This window comes from Myotis nattereri, assembly GCF_964212035.1.
Source record: "Myotis nattereri genome assembly, chromosome: 8".
Taxonomy (NCBI): Eukaryota; Metazoa; Chordata; class Mammalia; order Chiroptera; family Vespertilionidae; genus Myotis; species Myotis nattereri.
Genome location: NC_138083.1, coordinates 54,485,411 through 54,507,952, shown reverse-complemented (window position 1 = coordinate 54,507,952; position 22,542 = coordinate 54,485,411). Strand labels below are relative to the sequence as shown.

General features: G+C 51.7%; 1 protein-coding gene across 2 annotated transcripts in view; it reads right to left on the bottom strand.

The window, feature by feature from the left end:
* Positions 1 to 255: 255 nt before the first annotated feature.
* Positions 256 to 22,542, bottom strand: part of NFATC1 (nuclear factor of activated T cells 1) — a gene marked incomplete at its 5' end in the record, with an annotated part of 107,620 nt that continues 85,333 nt past the window's right edge. For both annotated transcript variants that reach the window (XM_081097797.1, XM_081097798.1), the window contains one exon: positions 256 to 1,618. In XM_081097797.1, the coding sequence (XP_080953923.1) occupies positions 1,569 to 1,618 (50 nt within the window). In that variant the 3' untranslated portion in view covers positions 256 to 1,568. The remainder of the gene's footprint in view (positions 1,619 to 22,542) is intronic.

Here is a 22,542-nt window from a genome sequence, read left to right as displayed (position 1 = left end):
GTGCAAATGTGACCAATGTGGCTTTCACATGTTTGTTGAGTTAAAAAAGTAAGACATACTCATACAGAAGAACGTTTTAAAAATAACTTTTTTGGTGGGAGAGTCTCCACCGTCGCGTTAGGTTCAATGAGGACTTACAGCCTGCACTCGCGGCTGCAGTTCAGGCAGGTTCCAGGAGGGGGCATAACTTCCTAAGGCACAAGTATCAGGTTAAACATGTTTTAATTAAACCATGCTTTTTTTTTTTTTTTTTTTGGTTACGTGAAACAATAAATTGTGGCTAGGAGTAATGTGTAAGAAGCTGTTAACGGTACAAAATGCAGCAGTAAAGCTTCCACTACCCTATCTGTTAACAGTAACTAGTCTGAAACCTACTACAATCGCTGCGTATTAAAACGTTTTTGGTAATTGTTTTCTTACATGAAGCAGAGTTATAAGGCTTCTGTGAAATAATAATCTTATAGCCGAACAAATATATTACACTCCCTTCATAATGTTATTTACAGTCACTTTCCAATTTCACCATGTGGTAACACAGGGTGTTCTGAGCGCACCTCCCCCGGCTCCTAAAGTGCTCGGTTATCTGCACGAGACGAGAAAAACGTAGGCCTGTCGGGGGTGACGGGCCCAGTGGGAGTAGCTGAAGAGCCAGGTTTGATGCTCGTTATTGCTGGCGCAGAAGCCCTTGCTGGGCGAAGACCGCAGACCACCTATTTCTTATTTATACATAAATATGTGCCTATATATGTACATACATGCAAATGCAAGACCTGTCCTGTGACAGATTTCTTTTCTTGTCCAGTAACCTATCTTCTGCTATTCAACCTACTTGTGCTAATTTCGAAGCCAGATTAAAAACGAAATCCTAGCATACTACAATGGACAAGCCCATGGTTTTAGTAACACAGGGGAGGGAAGGGTATTATGAAAGAGCTGAGATGAAACACTGGAAGATCCCTAAAATGCACTGAATAAGGCAACAAAATCATATAGCACAGCCGCCCAGGAAAAGCTGAAATAAAGTAGGGAACGAACGTTCAGTTTTCCTCACAAATGCCTAGCTTGCCAGTGTTCTCCTGCTTTTTGCAAAGTTTGATAAAGCCTCTTGATGAAATGTTTTTATAGCTTTGCTCCAATAAATACTCTCCTGGTGGCAAGTTTAATGCTTACGTCTAAGATGCCCTGATGCTGTGGTTGGATTAAATAAGGCACTTCCAGTACTGAAATCCAGGGGTGCCCGAGGGTGCACTGGGGTCAGGCTGCCACAGGGGTCACTCCCATGGGGGTGCCGTCACACAGTCTGTCTCCTACGCTCACTCCACCCCACCCTTTATTTTCTTCTTGAGATGACTTTTCCTTCAGCAGATGGAGTGTCCCTTCCTTCCTTCCTTCCTTCCTTCCTTCCGTTAAAGAGCTACTTCTTTGTACGTATAACACATCTTCAGTAAGTCGGAAGTTCTGAGTGGTACCAGGTGTGCTCAGTTTATTTAGTCAGAAGTCTGGATGCTGAACCTCCACTGTCACCCATCGACACCATGTGGCTCCTGAGTGAGTCCCGATGTTGCCAACTACGAATGGGTGCTGGTGCTGGAGAGGTCGTTTCGTATTATTTCATTTACTGCAAGAAAACAGAAATAAGAGAACGCATTAGGAGACCACCACTCTGCATGGAACCGTATGTAAATAACCAGCAATTCCATCAGCCACGCTTTCAGGATGTTAAGTGCAGCCTGTGAGAAAGGAACTGGCTCCCCTCCTGACTCTCGCCACGTCCGCAAGGTGTGCTGAGCCAGCAGTGCGGCTGCCCAGGACCTGGCTGCCGTGACTCAGGCGCTGGTGGCGGTGCAGTTACTGCTCGCGGTGCACCAGGGGCTCCCCAGGTCCTGAGTGCATCTTCTCCCGGCAGGAAAGCACCACCGAGGTGTCCGTGGGTTCGCAAAACCAACAATTGGCACCCACATGGAAGCACCTCTGGAAGTCCACGCTCGTTGACCACCCCTCGGCCTCATCGTCAAGTCGGAGAGGGGCCAGCACCGGCCGCAGGAGCCCCCTCTGTGGGGTCTCGTCCTTCATCTCTGGTTCCTTGTCCACGGCCACTATCAGCCTGTGAGTTTTGGCAGCCAGAGAGGAAATGAGCAAAGGCCATCGAGAGTGAGCTGCACAACACCCCTCCCTCCACCAGCGATGGGCACCCAGATAGGGGAAATGTCACCAGGGAGGTGTCACCACGGTCACTTTCCTGACAGAACTGGGAGGTGGGGAGCTCGTGCTCACGTCACGGAACTGCCAGGTTTCCCTCTGTTGCCCAGATAAACTCCATGTGTTTCTGCAGAGGCCCCGGCCTATCCCAGGGTGGCTTCCTGAGCAATTAGTTGGTGCACATTTCATCTCCCCCACTCCCTTCCCTAAATTCCCTTTCAACATCCACCCCCCCCCCCCACAACTATTTTAAAGAATAACAATAATAAAACACAGTTGGGGGAACCAGGAATTGTGTCATGGGACCTGATAACAGAACTCACTGGCAGGAACCCCAACCGCAAACTTCAAACCCTGGCTCTTCCCAAAGGTATGGCCTGGCCGGGACCCAAGGCCATAGGGTCCACCCTCTGCCCGAGCCCACCTGTGGCCTGGGCGAGGGGCTCCAGCTGGCTGCCCGCAAAGGACACAGCGGGGCCCAGCCTGAGACAGGGGCGTGACATGCCACAACTCCCCTGAAGATGGCAAACCAGTGACTGGGACACACTGGGAGGGACTCACCCTCTCCTAGGGCTCGTCACAGCTGCCGCTGGGGCAATAGCGACGCCCAGAGCTCAGAGCAGATATCAGGACAACACTTGCTGAGATCGTGCATGAGGCGGCTCCTTAGCTGCAGGTGGCTTTTCCGCCACAGTCCTGGGCACCGTGGAGAAGGGAGGGCAGCATGTCTGTCAGGCCCAGGCAGCTTTCTCCTCATCCTCCCAGGCATCTGCCCGCAGTGACCTCTGGGCCAAGATGCTTGCTGAAGCACACAGGGGCCCGGGACGCACAGGTGATGTCCCATTCTTTCCCATTTCACTTGTTACGCTCTTTAATCTTTAGGACACGTGTCCATTTGTTATTTGGCAGGACATTGCTACATCAAAGGACATTTTGACAAAGAAAAAATCACCAATGTTGAGTTTCTACAGGGTGTGTCAGGGTAAGCAGAAGGCTTACTGCAGGGAGGGTGTCTCACACCAAGAGAGTGTGTGGAACAAACCTAGAAAGACACTGGTCTTGTGGGCAGAAAGCTAGTCCCTGGTGAGGTGACAGAGACAAGCTACTACAACACGACACTGCGGCACCACGCCTATTTCTGCAGCACCGGGCTGTCCACAAGTTGCTTTCAGTGTCATCATCTCATTTATTCCTAAAACAGACCTGAGGCCACGGGGGCAGCAACAGGTTTGGGGCCAACATGGCAAGGTCTGGGCTCCTAGGGCAGCAGTCCTCCCGCTGGGCAGCAGGAGCACAGGGAAGGTGGAAATGGATGGCGGAGGGTGACTTAATCCAGGGTGCTGACCAGCCATGACCCACCAGGCAGAGCAAAGGATCCCAAGTGAAGAAGTGATGGCCCCTTCAGTTACCCTATAGCAAGAGAAGGGTTTTATTTCCCACCCCATGACCAGGGATAACAAAAGTCCCAGACCACAAATGTGATCTAGTAAGATCGGTGATTCTGTGGTTGAAAAGGTCTGAGGGGACATAATGATGGAGAAGAGGAGGGAGGTCTGAGGGAAATGATGATGGAGAAGAGGAGGGAGGTCTGAGGGAAATGATGATGGAGAAGAGGAGGGAGGTCTGAGGGAAATGATGATGGAGAAGAGGAGGAAGGTCTGAGGGAAATGATGATGGAGAAGAGGAGGGAGGTCTGAGGGAAATGATGATGGAGAAGAGGAGGGAGGTCCAGGGGACATAATGATGGAGAAGAGGAGGAAGGTCTGAGGGAAATAATGATGGAGAAGAGGAGGGAGGTCTGAGGGAAATAATGATGGAGAAGAGGAGGGAGGTCTGAGGGAAATGATGATGGAGAAGAGGAGGGAGGTCCAGGGGACATAATGATGGAGAAGAGGAGGGAGGTCTGAGGGAAATAATGATGGAGAAGAGGAGGGAGGTCTGAGGGAAATAATGATGGAGAAGAGGAGGGAGGTCTGAGGGAAATGATGATGGAGAAGAGGAGGGAGGTCCAGGGGAAATAATGATGGAGAAGAGGAGGGAGGTCTGAGGGAAATAATGATGGAGAAGAGGAGGGAGGTCTCAGGGAAATAATGATGGAGAAGAGGAGGGAGGTCCAGGGGAAATAATGATGGAGAAGAGGAGGGAGTTCCAGGGGAAATAATGATGGAGAAGAGGAGGGAGGTCTGAGGGAAATAATGATGGAGAAGAGGAGGGAGGTCTGAGGGAAATGATGATGGAGAAGAGGAGGAAGGTCTGAGGGAAATGATGATGGAGAAGAGGAGGGAGGTCTGAGGGAAATGATGATGGAGAAGAGGAGGGAGGTCTGAGGGAAATGATGATGGAGAAGAGGAGGGAGGTCTGAGGGAAGTAATGATGGAGAAGAGGAGGAAGGTCTGAGGGAAATAATGATGGAGAAGAGGAGGGAGGTCTGAGGGAAGTAATGATGGAGAAGAGGAGGGAGGTCCAGGGGAAATAATGATGGAGAAGAGGAGGGAGGTCTGAGGGAAGTAATGATGGAGAAGAGGAGGGAGGTCCAGGGGAAATAATGATGGAGAAGAGGAGGGAGGTCCAGGGGAAATAATGATGGAGAAGAGGAGGGAGGTCTGAGGGAAATGATGATGGAGAAGAGGAGGGAGGTCTGAGGGGAAATAATGATGGAGAAGAGGAGGGAGGTCTGAGGGAAATGATGATGGAGAAGAGGAGGGAGGTCTGAGGGGACATAATGATGGAGAAGAGGAGGGAGGTCTGAGGGAAATAATGATGGAGAAGAGGAGGGAGGTCTGAGGGGACATAATGATGGAGAAGAGGAGGGAGGTCTGAGGGGACATAATGATGGAGAAGAGGAGGGAGGTCCAGGGGAAATAATGATGAAGAAGAGGAGGGAGGTCCAGGGGACATAATGATGGAGAAGAGGAGGAAGGTCTGAGGGAAATAATGATGGAGAAGAGGAGGGAGGTCTGAGGGAAATAATGATGGAGAAGAGGAGGGAGGTCCAGGGGAAATAATGATGGAGAAGAGGAGGGAGGTCCAGGGGACATAATGATGGAGAAGAGGAGGAAGGTCTGAGGGAAATAATGATGGAGAAGAGGAGGAAGGTCTGAGGGAAATAATGATGGAGAAGAGGAGGGAGGTCCAGGGGAAATAATGATGGAGAAGAGGAGGAAGGTCTGAGGGAAATAATGATGGAGAAGAGGAGGAAGGTCTGAGGGAAATGATGATGGAGAAGAGGAGGGAGGTCCAGGGGAAATAATGATGGAGAAGAGGAGGAAGGTCTGAGGGAAATAATAATGGAGAAGAGGAGGGAGGTCTGAGGGAAATAATGATGGAGAAGAGGAGGGAGGTCCAGGGGAAATAATGATGGAGAAGAGGAGGGAGGTCCAGGGGACATAATGATGGAGAAGAGGAGGAAGGTCTGAGGGAAATAATGATGGAGAAGAGGAGGGAGGTCCAGGGGAAATAATGATGGAGAAGAGGAGGGAGGTCCAGGGGACATAATGATGGAGAAGAGGAGGGAGGTCCAGGGGAAATAATGATGGAGAAGAGGAGGGAGGTCCAGGAGAAATAATGATGGAGAAGAGGAGGGAGGTCCAGGGGACATAATGATGGAGAAGAGGAGGGAGGTCTGAGGGAAATAATGATGGAGAAGAGGAGGGAGGTCCAGGGGAAATAATGATGGAGAAGAGGAGGGAGGTCTGAGGGAAATAATGATGGAGAAGAGGAGGGAGGTCCAGGGGAAATAATGATGGAGAAGAGGAGGGAGGTCTGAGGGAAATAATGATGGAGAAGAGGAGGGAGGTCTGAGGGAAATAATGATGGAGAAGAGGAGGGAGGTCCAGGGGAAATAATGATGGAGAAGAGGAGGGAGGTCTGAGGGAAATAATGATGGAGAAGAGGAGGGAGGTCCAGGGGACATAATGATGGAGAAGAGGAGGAAGGTCTGAGGGAAATAATGATGGAGAAGAGGAGGGAGGTCCAGGGGAAATAATGATGGAGAAGAGGAGGAAGGTCTGAGGGAAATAATGATGGAGAAGAGGAGGGAGGTCTGAGGGAAATAATGATGGAGAAGAGGAGGGAGGTCTGAGGGAAATGATGATGGAGAAGAGGAGGGAGGTCCAGGGGAAATAATGATGGAGAAGAGGAGGGAGGTCTGAGGGAAATGATGATGGAGAAGAGGAGGGAGGTCCAGGGGAAATAATGATGGAGAAGAGGAGGGAGGTCTGAGGGAAATGATGATGGAGAAGAGGAGGGAGGTCCAGGGGAAATAATGATGGAGAAGAGGAGGGAGGTCCAGGGGAAATAATGATGGAGAAGAGGAGGGAAGTCCAGGGGAAATAATGATGGAGGAGAAGAGGGAGGTACAGGGGAAATAATGATGGAGAAGAGGAGGGAGGTCTGAGGGAAATAATGATGGAGAAGAGGAGGGAGGTCCAGGGGAAATAATGATGGAGAAGAGGAGGGAGGTCCAGGGGACATAATGATGGAGAAGAGGAGGGAGGTCTGAGGGAAATAATGATGGAGAAGAGGAGGGAGGTCCAGGGGACATAATGATGGAGAAGAGGATGAAGGTCTGAGGGAAATAATGATGGAGAAGAGGAGGGAGGTCTGAGGGCAATAATGATGGAGAAGAGGAGGGAGGTCTGAGGGCAATAATGATGGAGAAGAGGAGGGAGGCAATAAGCAAAGCAACTATAATCTTCTGGTTCCTCAAGGTGACACAGACCACAGGAAAATAACATCTGTTTGAAAAGATAAAAGGGGAAGAAACTTCATAAGTGGGCTTCCCCTACTGCCCACGGTCGCACCTGAACCTGGCGGAGCCCCTGAAGTGGGTGTGAGTGTGGAAACCATGCAGCGTGTCCTGAGCCATCCAAGGCCCCGGTTCCCATGTGGCTACTTTGGTGCTGGCCCTGCTATCTGACCCTATTGGGGACGTCAGGAGAATGAGGAGGCTGGAAGGGCCCACCCAGTGAGCAAAGCTCTCGCCTGCCTGTCATCATGGTCCACTGGTTTCTGATGAGCAACTGGCCCTGCTTCCCTTCCAACAACATGACGCTGGAAGTACTGGGTCATTAGACCCTGCTTTTCCAAGCCCAGCAATGTCAAGTCGGGATCACAGATCACAATGTTTCAGACATCTTGGGGACTCACTCAAGAACCATCACACATGCGTCAACATCCTCTAGAACAGTGGTTCTCAACCTTCCTAATGCCGCAACCCTTTAATACAGTTCCTCATGTTGTGGTGACCCCCCAATTTCATTGTTACAAATTGAACATAAGTAAAGCATAGTGATTAATCACAAAACAATTTTTAATTATATATGTGTTTTCCGATGTTCTTAGGCGACCCCTGTGAAAGGGTCGTTCGACCCCCAAAGGGGTCACAACCCACAGGTTGAGAACCGCTGCTCTAGAATCTCCCCTAAGCACTCCATGGACAACAAGCCATGATGGACAACCATACACTGCGGAGTGGATGACGTCCCCCACAATGTTCTACACAGCTGAGGATGGGTAACCATGAAGTTCAGAGTGGGCAAAGTCCCACACAACCTTCTACACAACTGAGGACCAACAAGCATAAAGCTACCCTCTCTTCCACAGCTACAGCCTGTGTTGTCATTGAGTCAGGAAAGCCACGAGGGTTCCCGTGTCACAGATGGACGGAGAACCCATCAGGAAGGGCTGAGGAAGGTTAAGTATTTCTTTGATGACCGGGCCGATAATAAAAACCTGGGACCCTCTTGCCCCGCTCCTCTCCTGGCCACAACTTCCTATTTCTCTTCCATGAGGTCATGGTTCCGAGTCCGTATCAGTTCACAGCTACCCTGGGCTCTGCGCGGGCTATTTTGGGAGTGGCTTTCTCTCTTTGATATGGTCGTGTCGATGACACCCACGCTTTCCCACAATGTCTTCTTTCTGCTGATAGTTTCCATTTCTTATTCAGCTTTTCCACCTACACCAAGGTTTTTCTTTATAGAAGTATTTTGAACTGCAGGTACCATGTGACCCTCACAGCTCGTCAGAGACCTGAAAGCGGAACCTTTGCCTGGCTTCACGTCAGATGTCCCTCAACAGGATGTGGTGAGCTGTTACACCACAATTTGATTTAATAAGAAGGGTTTTTTCCCTTATATTTAATTTTTTCACTAAAATGCTCCTAAGGTGGAAACTATTGCTTTTTTCTAAAACTTATGTGGCAGTTCGAACTCTTGTTCTAATCTGGGATATGTATGTAGGATGTGTGTGTGTGTGTGTGTCCTACACACCCAAATCCACCTCTACATACATATCTGAAGTTGAGTGAAAGGGAAATTAATATTTTTTAAAAAAATACAAAAGCTAAAATGTACAGCTTTTTACCTGTACTTACATTATCTGTAAATATTACCCAGATTCTTGCTAAGAAGACAATCGCTCAGTTCTTCACCAGTAGTTGTACAAATGAAGGTGAAGTGCCCTTTTTAAAGTAAAATGTACTTTCATTAATGTGTTTCTTTTTTTGGATCATGATTTTGAAAAGGTTGACATAAAGCCTCATGTTGCAGTGCAATATCCAAGGTCCATCTCTCAGGGTCACTCATGGGTTTTGTATGACTACTGACAGCCGCGCAAATAGGGAAGGCATTGTTGGAGTTTGAATATTGTTTAATATGGTTGTCCTTCTCAATGCCTAGCTTTTAGGCAAAGTTTCTGAATTCATGGTTTCTGAAAGCAACAAAGAATCTGAAATCTCATTTTAAGGACTGAGCAAAGCACTTATTCACCCAGTCCTCTGGCTTCTCAGCACTGGCACAGACACTAATCTGGATATTTGCAGCATCCTACAAGGAAGGAAGGACAGATATAGTGGCTGCGGATTTTGTACATGGAGAGACCACGGCACACTCAGCTGAGAGGCAAGGATGCTGAGACCAGGACCTGGTGACCAGAGCGTGGCTGCTGCCCCACAGCACCTCAGGCCTTGGTTCTGAGCTTCCGACGGCACTCGCGAGCTGCACTGCAAGCCGATGGTAGGTGCAAGCTGCTTTCTAATACTTACTAAAAGGTCATGAAGAGACCAGGAGCTGTGGTCCCCAAGAGGGTGCTGGGAGGGTGGGCGGACACAGGCCTGTTGTTGGTGCCTGGGCCTGTCGTCCCTCCCTTCCACCACTGTCCCCTTCGTCTGGTCCTCGCTGGTTTCACCCGTTCAGAGCGCAGACATGGGGTTCCCAAGGGGCGGAAGGAGAGGGCACAGCGATTACTCCCTTTTCTGAGGCAGCTTCTCTCCAGAAAAGCAAAACATCTACACCCACCACCAGCACCACACACACACACACACACACACACACACACACGTGCACGGGTGGTTCTGCTGGAGCTAACAACAGGTTCCCGCCCCTCCCCCCCCCAAGTCCTTTCTCCTGTACCAGCTTTTATGTGCTTTAAACATTTTGTTTTGTTAAAAAGGAGAAGAGGGACATGACCAAAGGAACCACGTGGGACCTGTCTGTCACCTACTTTCCACTGCATTGTAAGAGCACACACGATGGTCAGCATTTCCTTTGCTCTAAAACACACGGAAGGTGAACCGGGTGCCCCGTGAAGATCTCGGTGCCCAGAGATTGCTGACACGCACCAAGCCTTCAGAAACCCCAGCCGCCAGGCCCCTAACTCACACTGTTTCACATGTAAAAGGCGGGCGGAGGCCTGACCGGGACAGAGCAGATGTTCTACCGCATGGGTGTGCTCTACCTGCTGTGACTCGTTCTTGGGAGTCCGCGAGTGAGTGGCAGCCGCCCACCACCCGCTGCGAAGGCCTCCTCCTGGCTGGGACCCGGGGCTCCAGGCCCGACTGCAGTCTGGACAGGGTTCCACGGTGTCACCTGTCTCCTCAGTCCCAAGCTTTATCACCCACATCCTGCTCGCTACTCTCAGGGAAGGGGTGACAGTCATGCTTCTGTGGGGAGGGGCTTTGAGTGAAGGGATAACAGTGTCACTTTAACCTGCAGGAGGAAAGAATGGCCGCGGAGAAAACCGCGTCCTGGCAGTTAGCGTGGCCCGTAGATCCCAGGAAACGTAGGACGTTACGTGACCAGAGTTAAGACAGAAATAAACCCTGGAGGAAAAGTGCCCCCTAAAGAGTGACAGAAACTACAGCGCTTATCTAGGTGTGTTTGCCTTTAAACATGGCCTGACGTCCCCTTGTCCAGCGGTGCCTGGGCCATGCGACGCTTTCTCGGATGGCCACCAACCAACGCTGACACCCACACTCCTGAAAACCCTGTGATTTCCTTTCCCACTTTGCTCAGTCCCACATTCTCCCTGCATTCAGGGCACAGCATTCCAACCATCGCACAGAGAAGCATGAGGCAGCGGCAGCGCTGGGGCCTGGGGCCGTCCTTTGGAAGGCCAGCCTGAGGCCTCTGCAGGCTGAGCGCTCGCTGTCGGGAGAAGGGGCTGGAAGACCAGCTCCTGTTCTCGTTTCACCTCTGAAGCCCCGAGCGACGTGGCTCCCGGAGGAGCTGGGGCCTGAGGGTCCCACCTGAGGAAGCAGGAGGCTCGGCCAAGGCCCCTTCCTGCTTTATGAATCGGGGATTTTCAGTCATCGAAATGGAGACTAGCGTTCCATGTGCTGGGGAACACACAACGCATGAAGCTCATGGCCTCCCTCCCAGCTCTCTGGGAGGCGGGGAGTATGCTTATTAGGGAAACGGGACCAGAGAGGGCAGGAGATGAGCCAGTCCTCGCACAGCAGGGAAACAGAATCAGGAGTGGAACGGGGCTCCCGCTGGTGGGATGCGGTGCTGTCAGGATTCCACCAACGTCAGCAGAGAGGGTGGGGCTGCCAGCTGGTGGCTTCCTCGGCCTCGGGCCAGTTTTTTAAATGGCACAATTGCTAAAATGCTCCATCCAAAGCTCAAATCACCTGCTTGTATAAAGAAAAGACGTGTGCACGCACTAGCACTTTCTGGTAAACTTTCAGTTTACTGATTGTCGGAAAAAGGAGAAAATTATCGGGCATGTGAGTGAAAGTCACAGCAGTCTGGAGTTAATGCAAAGTCTGAGCTCAACCACAAGGCACACATGTTCTCACAAAGACACACAAGGTGAACAAGACGGGGCTTATCCTGCTATGCGTTTAGTTTCCACGTTTCTTACAATGCGTGTGTATCCCTTTTATTACCAGGACAAATGCCTGTGTAGGCTTTTAGGTTAATGCAAACGTTAGCTGTGTCTTTTCACTTCTCTCATATGGAATCGGCCAGGCAAAACCATGGCCCCACACCTGGCCCCAGAGTTGTGGGCTCTGGGTAAGGGAGAGCCAGGGAGGTAGGCACTAGGAATTTTTAGATGGATGTCCACACAGATGTTGATTCTAGTTCCCTAAGAACTGGATTTGGGCTTAGAGAATAAGAAATCTGGCTCCTCAATGTTAACCCATTCATTCATCCTTGTTTTTTTACAAAAGGATAAGAGGGAGAAGGACCACACTTTGCAAGTAGCACTTTTATCAATTAAACCCGTCTTTGTTGATATAGGTACCTATTAGCTTACTTTCAAAAAAGCTTTTTAAAGCATTTTCCTCTTCTTCAATAGTTTGGTAGTTCCAGTAAGGAAACCAATTGTACTAGGAATTTTAAAAAAATTAACAGTATTCATCTAGTGCCACTTAGTAAATTAGCCAGCCCAGTAGGGACACTGTCATTTTTCTGTGCCTGGTTTGGTAACATGTTGCTTTTCCATGAAAAGAACAATTTCTTCAAAGCCATTATTGTCGTCTAAACAAAAGCAAAATGGGAAGCACAAAGTCTTCATGATTCCACCACGGGGTCCACACAGGATCACTTCCCACGTCGCATTATGTCCCAGGGATTCTGTCCAATTAAACGCTGACCACAAGTAAGTACACAGCACAAAAGCAGCTCTTACTTCTTACTCCACGTTCCTCTGAGGGACAGAAAAATGCACAATCCTTACAGGGGACGAGTCAGAAACGTCTCAAAAAAGCCAAAACAGCTTTCCAAGGAGCAAAACAACACAGGAAGGACATTCTTTCCCATTCCTATAAGTAGGAGATAATTTTAAAAAGCATTTCCTAACGTTCCCAGAAAACACACCTTCAGCTAAAGTTAGTATTGTAACCTCAGAGCATAACAACTGAGGTGGACACAAGGAAACCAGAAATATCTCAGGCCAAACCTGTCCTTAAAGACGTCCCTTTCGGGAAGTCTCCGAGTCGCTTGTTGTCCTAAACCTTTACCATATCTGCTGATTCTGGGATGGCGAGTCAAGCCCTACGGAGCATGCAGCTGTTCGCGCGGCTGTACCTTTTCCCACAGGGGCGCAGAGCTGCGCTCCCCATGCCTACGGTTTTGGGGAACTGCTGAATGCCCAGCGCTCATGGTTTCCACTGGTTTTTATTTAAGGAATTAGAGGAGGTGTGAGCTGAGGATGTGAAAACACCAGGATGGCGGCCACAACTCAGAGATGAGAAAGTGGGAAGCGGGGAGCATGCTTTAGTTCCACAGCGACAGTGCATCTGCGCCCCGAGAGCACCTGGGTGGGGGCCCTGTGGAGAGAGCAGTGGTCTCTCTCATGTGGGTTTTGATTTCTTCAGAAGAGGCAACCTCTTAGGACGTCTGCCGTAAATACCTGCCCCTGCCCAGGGGGCGCTGGGTCAGCAGGGGCAGGTATTTATGGGGAGCCTGCTGTGTCCACCACGGCCTCACCGGGCCCGTTAGGCGGCCACCCTGGCACCTCTTGAGCCAGGCGCTGCCTGTGACTGTCGGTTGGAAACAGGGCGATTTGGCCATGAGTGTATCACAACCACTGTAATTCTGAAAATGCAGAGTTGCAACATCACTAAACTCGTTTTTTACTTTCAGCTTTCTTTTTTTTTTTTTTTCGAAGATGCTTTGTGAAGCAGTGGAAAATAATACAGTTTCTCAAGTTTCATTAAAAAGTAAGTTCTCGGGTTACTTGGGGTGTCCTGGACCGATTTCAGCCTTCACTTATTTTTATCTTTTTAATCCTAATCAACCACCGCCACGGGGCCTGCTATTTTTGGAAGGAGAGAGAACAGGGCAGCGGTGGGACTGACTGACAACAAGTCACCGTTTTAATAAAACATGACCCTCCCAGCTGGATGTGGGGTTGGCTGATGAACACTGTTGTTACACGGGCCTGCCAGCCATTAAAACAGAATAATTTTCCTACCTTCAGTACCGCTTCCTTATTTAGCCTGCATTCTCCAAATAATGCAAACGCCCCGTGTGGAAACTCCGGCACCCGTGGGGACCGGCAGCCACGTGACCGGGCGTTTCCACAGGCTCGTCCTCTTTGCCTCTCTCCGCCGTACGGCAGGGCGTGTGCTGGCCACATCACCTGCCCATTATTTTATCTATGCCAAACCCACTCCGCAATCTCTCACTGGGATCATTAAACTGCCAACAAGCATGTTTCCAGGGCTTTCTTTGTGTTACTAGAAATATATTCTCTCAAATGGCGAAATTTCTATTCAAACAGAATTAACAGAATTGAAAAAATAAAACATTTAAAAGCTCCTTTAATTAAAAAACAAACAAACAAACAAACAAACAAACAAACAAACAAACGGGCCCGGAGAAGGAGAGACTGCTGCGGGTTAGGGTAGGTTTGCTGTGAGACCCGGGGACTCAGAGTGAAAGGCAAGAACAAAGAGTGGCTTCCGTCTTGGTGGGGCAACGGATGAGCCGGTCAAGGCCAAATGCTGCTGCTCTGAGTCTGGGTGTGAGAGGCCAACGTGGCCCATCAGCCCTCGGCACCCATCAGGCCGTCCGCTGGCGCCCCGGAACCGCTCACCAGCTGCCGGGTTTGGGTCAGAAGATGCTGCACAGTAAGGAAGCGACAGTTCCGGGGTTCATGGGAAATGAAACCCACCTTCTTGTCATGAAATGTGACTTTGAACCAAATCCTCACCTTACCAAAGAACTATTAGTAACTGTGTTAGGTGCGGTCAACGGCATTGTGACCCTGGAAGGAAAAGGCCATTTGAAAGACGTAAGTGGTATGTGCGTGAGGGACGGAGGGGTGGAAAGGTGTGAGGCCCGGGAGCTGATTTTTATGATCTCGGCAGCCACAACTAAAGGACATGATGGAGTGAGGGTGTCCGATCGTGCCCGCCCTGGTGATGAATCTGGGTGAGGGGTGTGCAGACCCATCATACTATTCATTCTACTCTTGTGGATGTTTGAAATTTTCACCATTAAAAGCCAACACTATCTTCAGAGAGAAACCGGAACCCAAGGGAAGATGGTGATTGGCTGGTCAGCCTCCCACGTCTGACCTGCTCTCTGGGCACCCAGGTGAGGCGGAGGACACCGGGGGCATCCTGGCCCCGGCCCCACACCACACCACAGGCACACCAGGCCTGCCCCTGCTCCTCGTGACACTGGGGACCGGCCGAGTCACCTGGAGCTGGAACGGATGCAGATTCTCAGGCCCACAAGACCCACTGAACCAAAACACTTGAAGAAGAGCCCAAGATTTGGTCCTCCCCCACACGGATGTCTGAGACACAGGGGTTAGTTGGGGGCGACCAGGAAGTGCTCAGAAGCCTTTTGGGTGCCTTGGGAGAACTCTACCCTTCATTTACTTCCCTAGTGCTGCTCACCTTCAAATACCCTAACCTCATTCAAATCTTTAAGAGGAAATTCTGTGCTAGTTTTTTTACAAAGTGAAAACATAACACTACGAGTGACATTTTGCTTGAGGTTTGAGCACAGCCTAAACATTCCGAGGAATGCAGTGTCGAGTAACACGCAGGCTGGGGAGTGATGGACGATGCCATGTGGCTGTGGTGCTGAATGGGAAAGGGGGGAGGGATGCAGAGAATCGCTTGGAAAAGCTGGATCCTCACTGGGGGGCAGGAGGTCACCCAGCCCAGATCTCAGGGCCAACACGCAGCTCTGACTTATTCCTTAGGACTCAGGCTTGGGGACCAGCACCCCAACCCCAGAGCCACCTGGAGATAGTCACCTGGAGCCCATCTCACCTGCAGCTAGTGGCACAGGACGGCCGAGATGGGGTGACAGCTCCGCTCAGCTGCTCTGAGCCAATGGGCCTCTGCACAGCAGCCCGGGGCTTTGAGTGTTGAGAAAGGAATTAAGATGACATGCAGATGTTCTCATTTTCATTGTTAGAATTTGCAAGAGTTTTTAAAGTGCTATTTAAAGTTACTGATGCCCCTCCACACTTCTTAGACTGAATTCCTGCAAGGCCACCTCCATTTCACAGGCACAGAAACTAAGCTGAAGCAGAAAGACAGCGTGTGAGAACTGAGATCTGCAATGGGGGTGGCCCCTCCACGAGCCTGCACCCACACAGGTGTGTGATGTCAGCGCGGGTCAGCAGCTGCATCCTGGTGGGTCCTTGCAGCACATGGGCCTCAGCCACAGCCACTGCTGTCTCTCCTTGGTGGAGAAGCTGGTGAGAAGTGAGGAATACAGCTCTTATTGTCTGCCCGCCATCGCCAACATTCGCCCTCCACTGCCCTGTCATTGGCTGCCATCTCCCGCCATCACCAGCCATCTCCAAGCCATTGCCCCACCATTGCCCACCATTGCCCACCATCACCCCACCATCACCTGCTGTCTCCCGCCATTGCCTGCTATCCTGTAGCTCCAGGAATGGCTGCAGTCACAGCCCAGAGGGAGAGAACAGCAGCCTCCCCTGAGTCACAGCAGAGGACACAGGGCAGGATTCTAGTCCTACAAGCTGTCCCTCCTGCCACTGGTGGACCAGCCGAGGCAATGCAAGCCCCCTGTGATCGAGTGGGCTGTAGCCGCTCCTCTTGGCCATCAGTGCCCAGCCGGAAAAGCAGTTTTGGGCAGGCGTGAGAAGGTGTGGGGTGCCCCAAAGTCCAGGGTCTGGATGTGGTGCCTGCAGAGCAGAGTTGTGCTTTGGTTCTTTGTCTGGTTTGCTGCTGGTGGGAGAAGGCCGGGGGCAGAGAGCACTGGGTTAGCAGCATCAAGTCTTTATTTATTTTCTTTTGTTGTTAATCCTTGCCCAAGGATATTTTCCATTGAGTTTTAGGGAGTAGAAGGGATGGGGAGAGACAGAGAAATATCGATGTGAAAGAAACACATCGCTTGGTTGCCTCCCCCGCACACACCCCCATCAAGGTACATGGCCTTGACCGGAATCAAACCCGGGACCCTTCAGTCTGAGAGCTGACGCTCTATCCACTGAGCCAAATGGGCTAGGGCAAGTCTTTCTTTCTTTCAACCTCACAGCACTGCCTTTAGTTCAATTTCAACACAGAGTCCCACCTCGCACCTCGGAATCTTGGGCGGTACTATGTGCTGGCATCTCAGGTGTGCTGTCCTCAGCTCCACGTCCTCTCCGAGCCATTTCCCAGCCGGCAGCCCTATCCCTCAGGCCGGCCAGAGAGGAAGTAGCGGAGGCCCTGAGTGTCTGTCCTCTGCACACCCCACGGTGCACCTTCCTCCCAGGGACTCAGCCTCAGCCGCGGCATCTCCAGCAAGGGTCCCTCCCAGACCTCTGCGGAGCTCCACGCACAGCTCCCCATCGTCGCTCCCCACTGCCTGAGGCTGCCTTTGCCCCTCACCACCCACACCCGGCCCGCATCCTGCCTGTCCCGACACGGGTCCGGAATACGAACACGTCCACCCACTTGTCCTCAGGTCCACCACTTCCACAGCCCACTTGGCCGCCGGCTCTCAATGGGGTTCCCTAGGCACTTCCCACCCACAGCCAGAGCGAGCGCTGCTGAGGCGAAAATCTATCGTTAAGGGCCCATGTGCCCCTGGGGAGACCCATCTCCTCGTGACCCTCTGTCCACCCCACCCCAGTGGCATCCAGGTGCACCCTGACACCTCTTCCCGAGCCCGGCTGTGATGTCCGTGCCCCAGGATGCCCGCAACCCGCTCTCGGCCTCTCCCAGCCACCTGAGGAAGTCCACCTGGTGCCCCGTCCTCGCCAGAGGTGCCTGCTGAGTCCGTTCTCACTGCACGATTCTTTAACGTCTTGTCCACACCCCCCACAGGCTGAGCCCACTCTAAGGGTAAAAGCTGTCCCTGTGAATGTAGACAAAACTGACCAGCATGGGGCCTGTGTTTCCACTCTAAAGGTCTGGACAGAAAGATCACAGGAGGCACAAAGAACAGTGCACAGGGACCCCGCGTGTCAGTTACCCTTAAACATTCCCAATCTGGAAAACAAAAGGTAGGAGAGAGAGGCCAAGTCAGAAAAAGCACAGGCAAAGGAGACAGGTCCCATAATCTTTAGGACATATTGACCCTGGCGTGGGAACAAACACCCGAGATTGAATTTTGGTATTGATTATCCAATTATTAATCTTTACAGAAGCTATTCCAACACTGCATGTAATGAGCAATTCATCAAAGCATATTAGGTGCCATGGACGTTGCAGCCAGTACAAAGGGCCATTAAGTCCTTGTAATTGCACATTACTGGGCTTTCGTTCTCCTAAATCGAATCAGCGGGACCTCACGCACGCGCTCTGACCCTCTGGAATGACTCTCTGAGGATGTGCCCCCGCTAACCACCAAGACCAGCAGCCCGGTGGAACCCCTAAGACCACCTGAGCCAGGTAGTGGGACAGCATTACTAAGGACACTGGCAAGAACAGGTGAGGAAATCACCTGCGTTTCCTTCCTGAACACAGACAGGAGGCAGGGGGCCGTGAACTGGGGGCCACGGTGCAGCGGGGACACCTTCCCACTTCCTGGGGGAAATTCTTCCCACCAACCACTCCCAAACCTGACAGCGGTGGGACCTTCCGTGGAGTCCCACTAAGTGCAGTTCCCGAGCAGATGACCCGTCCGCCTTGGCCCTGGACTGGATTCCTCTCCAAGTCCCTCCTGATGCCACCCTGAGCCCTCAGGTTCACCGTAACCATCGCCTCTGCGAGTCCCTGGGCTCCTCACTGGCAGCGTCTGGTGGCACTGCGCTGTCCTCCCGCTGGGGTTTCACGGTTCAGGCACATGCCCTGCCCTTGTCCTCATGGCCTTGTCCTCATGGCCCTGCTGTGCCAGAACTACGTGCAGAGCCTGCAGACACTGGCTGCCCACGTCCGCAGTAGAAAGCTGAGTGCATCCCTCCGTGCGTCTCTGAGCAGCAGCCGGGAAGTCTGCTCAGGGCGCAGTCACTGCCGTGGAAATCTGCGTGCTGTTTGCTGCAGTTTTTCCTTTTCTTTTCTACAAGCTGTCTGTTTGGAAAATTTAATTCTTTCTCTCTTGGTTTAAATTTGGTTTCTGAAGAAGCCTTAAAATATGTCCTCAGATAAAACACTGACTAGGTAAGAAACAAGCTACTTGGAGAGACCCGTTCACCGTAGACGTTCAGCAGACCAGTGAGACCATCGCTGCCCCTGGACTGAAGCTGCTGCGGCTGGCCATGGCGCCTCACTGAGCCTCGGGACATGTCTGCAGCTGTTTCCATAACAACAAGTCATAAAGACCCAGATGACGTGGAGGGGACCCCAAGCACAGTCCAGGAGCTGGTGGGGTGGGGTTGGAGGAGAGGGGTTCTATGTTCTGCACCTGCACTCTCCACAGCTGTGGGACATTTAAAATCCACTCCCTCGTTCAAGAGCAAAAGTGCACATTTTACCAAACGCCCTGGAATTCAGCTGGACAAGTGGAGATCACTGACCTAATCAATGTGATCAATACTTCAGAAATCCCATGAGTGTCAAGACCCTGGTGAACCGGCCAGAGAGTGACTGTGTGCATCCACAGTTCCTCTAACCAGCAAGTGGCGCTGAGAGGCCTGAAGGAATTACGATGAAGTCCCCTTCTGCTCACCTTCCTGCCATTTAGGAAGTGCATGGTGAGGGAGTGGGGCACCATCTGCTCACACCCGGCTCCTCTACAGGCCGCCTCCCCCTGCCCCGCCACCCACATCTCAGCCACTCTCGCCCCCCTCAGGTGGCCGGGGGACTTTGAAGACTCAACAAGGGGGACAATGTAGGGGAGCTCTGGTCAACAAGGGTGCACGTGGACATCAGTATTTTTATGAGCCAGAGGCCATGAAACCTGTTGCCAACCTAGCCCTGAAATCAGAGAGAAACAGGAAGCCGCCCAGAGGAGGAAGCCGCGGGCGAGGGCCTGGTGATGCTGGGGAAAGGCTCCCTCGGAAGCCCAGGTCAAAACTCAGCTCCCAGGAGCCTGCCGCCTCCGGAGAGCGCTCTCCAACCCATCAATCACCCACTTTCCATCTGCCGGCTTCTCCGCAATGCTTTATTCTACATTATCACGGCAGGAAACGGCACGCAGGGTGGAAAGCTGGCATTGGATCCAGTGGAAACCACCGTTTCCCTCCTAGGGAGTGAGAGAGATTGTGAAAAGAGCATCAAACATCGTGGTTCACGGTTGTGTGGCGATGAAGATAAGGGGTGGGGAGGGGTGCTCGGATGAGTTTGAAGGACAGTCAGACCTATGCTTGAAATGCTCTGTAATCCAGTTCAAACACCTCATTAACACACAGACATTGACTAACAGTTTTGAGCCTCTTCCTTTTTTCTTTCTTTTCTCTCTCTCTCTCTCTCTCTCGCTCGCTCTCTCTCTCTCTCTCTCTCTCTTTCTCTCTCTCTCTCTCTCTCTCTCTCTCTCTCTTTCTCTCTCTCTTTCTCTCTCTCTCTCTCTCTTTCTCTCTTTCTTTCTTTCTTAAAAAAATATACTTTTATTGACCTCAGAGAGAGGAAGGGAGAGGGAGAGAAATAGAAACATCTGTGATGAGAGAGAACCATTGATTGGCTGCCTCCTGCTCATCCCCCTTCTGGGGATTGAGCCCACAACCTGGGCATGTGCCCTTGACCGAAATGGAACCCGGGACCCTTCAGTCCACAGGCCGGCGCTCTATCCATTGAGCCAAACCAGCCAGGGCTGAGCTCCTTTCTTAAATTAAAACGCATAAAAATACAGACATATGGCTCCTGCCCCCCAACACGCGTAGCTGTCCCGTAGCGGCCTTTTTAAGTGTGCCGCAGACACTCCTGCCGAGGCCAGAGCAACCGCTCAGGTGGCGGGGGGACGGCCCCCTCCGGCTGGCCAGCGGCTGCCACCTCACTCCATCCATCCATCCATCCATCCATCCATCACCTCTTCTCTCCAGCCATCCGCCAGGAGGAAATAACTCTGCTGTGCTGGGAGCCTGGGGATCCCAGAAAACAATCTTAAATCTACAGAAATAATTGAAGTTCACTTCTGCTGAGCTGCTCGGTTCCATTCTGATTTTTATTACAATGTCAACAAGAGTTTAATTTGTTTTAAAGTTTAGGTTCTTAACTCTGAGTGATAGACGGTAGTTTACAGCGTGCTGGCAACAGCTACTGTGGAAGAAAAGGAAAATGCACATAAAGGCGACTGAGTTTGACGCTGTGAAAGCAGGAGCTGCGCCAAAAGCAGCAAACAGCACGGCTCCCCCTCCGGGGACCACGGCAGCCCCGACACGTGACCTCAGTACATTTCCACCCTGACCAATCTCGCCTGGGCCGTAATTAAGAGGAAATGTCCTAAAATGTAATTTCTCGCACTAAACACTCGCAGATGCTAGCGAGATCGCTGACGGAGCCGCTGTCGCATCGGGGCCCCTCGCGAAGCACCGGTCCCAGAGCAAACGCTCAGGAGCAGGGAGAGGTGGCAGACGCCCGCCCGCCCGCCCGCCCGTGGACAGGGCCACGCAGAGCGTGTGTCTTCCAGGCACTCTGAGCCGCCTGGACCGAGCTGAGTAGGAGAGGACCCGTCTGTACCGAACTGCTCGGCCCTCAAGCACGACCTCACAAATGTCAGCCCTGGGTTTTCCAACCTGGTTTCCGCTGGGGCAAAGCTCAACGCTGTTAAAGTCATCTGCAGGGACCCAAGGACAAAACTGCAGGCCTGCCCCTTTCATGGGCAGAGAGGGTGGAGGAGACGGTCCAGGAAGGAGGCTCAGGGGTGCTGCCCATGTGTGGGTCCCGCCCCCCAGGGCAGAGGGAGCTGCCGGCCTCACCACCTGGAGCCCTTGGCCGGCCAGGGCCCCAAGGCGATGGCAAAGCTCCCCGCTTGTCTGAGAAGCCAGACAGCGTCTCTGCTGCGCTTTTCCCTCTTCCCTCCTGTGACGGCTGGACTGCAGCCAGGGCCCCGGGTAAATCACAGACGTTTCTAGATGTTCCTGAGGGCTCTGAGCTCCCGCTGTCTTCCAGGGCCCACATCCTGCCGTATCTGAAATAACAGCAGCTGTGAGGGCCTGATAGGGCCTGGCCAGGCATGCCTTCACCCCCGGGCGGGAGGGAGGACGGGCTGGGGGCCGATAACACCCGCCCCTGGCCCACGGAGGCGACCGCATCCTGCACTGTCTGCCCCCGTTTTGGGACAAAAGAAAACCAGCGTCTGGGCCCTGGGAGCCATCACTGTGCTCGGAGGGAGGGGCCTGGCTGACTGGCCTATTGTCCCAAGTATCAGGCCGTGATTAAGCTGAGGTCTCTGGGCGTGATAAGGGCGGAAGTTTCAAAGGCTTTCTTTGTTCTTTATATTATAATCTGGAAGGAAGGAAGAACCCAGTTTTAAAATCCAAACTGAAAAGGTAAAGGGACTCGAACTTCCGCGTGCCCAACCTACATTAACGGGACAGAGACCCTCCATCGCCCACGTCAGAGGACGGGACGGCGTCCATCCTGCTGGGGCAACAGGTGGAGTTGTTCCCATCACCTCGGTCCAGGCTTTAAAGATAGCCCTTAATTTAACTGAACAGTATGTAACAGAGAGGCACACGTGTTTATTCCCTAAGAGAAATTCTACCATCAGCATGGCGTACAGGGCTGAGAGGACACGTCTAACATAGAGCTAGAATTTTCTCCCAACACTTCTTAAAGAATGAGTCCTGGGACCACATGTGCTCCCCGCACAAACTGAAAACTACGTGACACACACCGGCCTGAGCTTTGCACGCACCGAATCTCCTTTGGAGCAGAGCATGTTAGAGGCTCATTAAGCACATTACCAAACGATGCTTAACCTTAAACACTCCTTGTGAGAGAAGTTCCTTGAACTGTACGGGAGAAGCAGACCCGGACTCATCCTTGGAAACATCCCTGTGCCAAGCGATTTTCTGCCTCTGCTTTTCTGGACATTTTTATACAAATGGGACCATATACTGTGGGGCCTCTTGTGTTTGGCCCTTTTGACTCAGCATCATGGTTTCAGGATTCACCCATGTCCTAGCATGAATTAGTACTTCAGTCCTTGTGGCTGAATAATACTCCACAGTATGAATACTAGTGTATCTCCCTTTTCCTATTCACCAGTTGCTGGATGTTCAGGTTGTTTCAAAGGTTGGGCTACTGTGACTACTACCTCT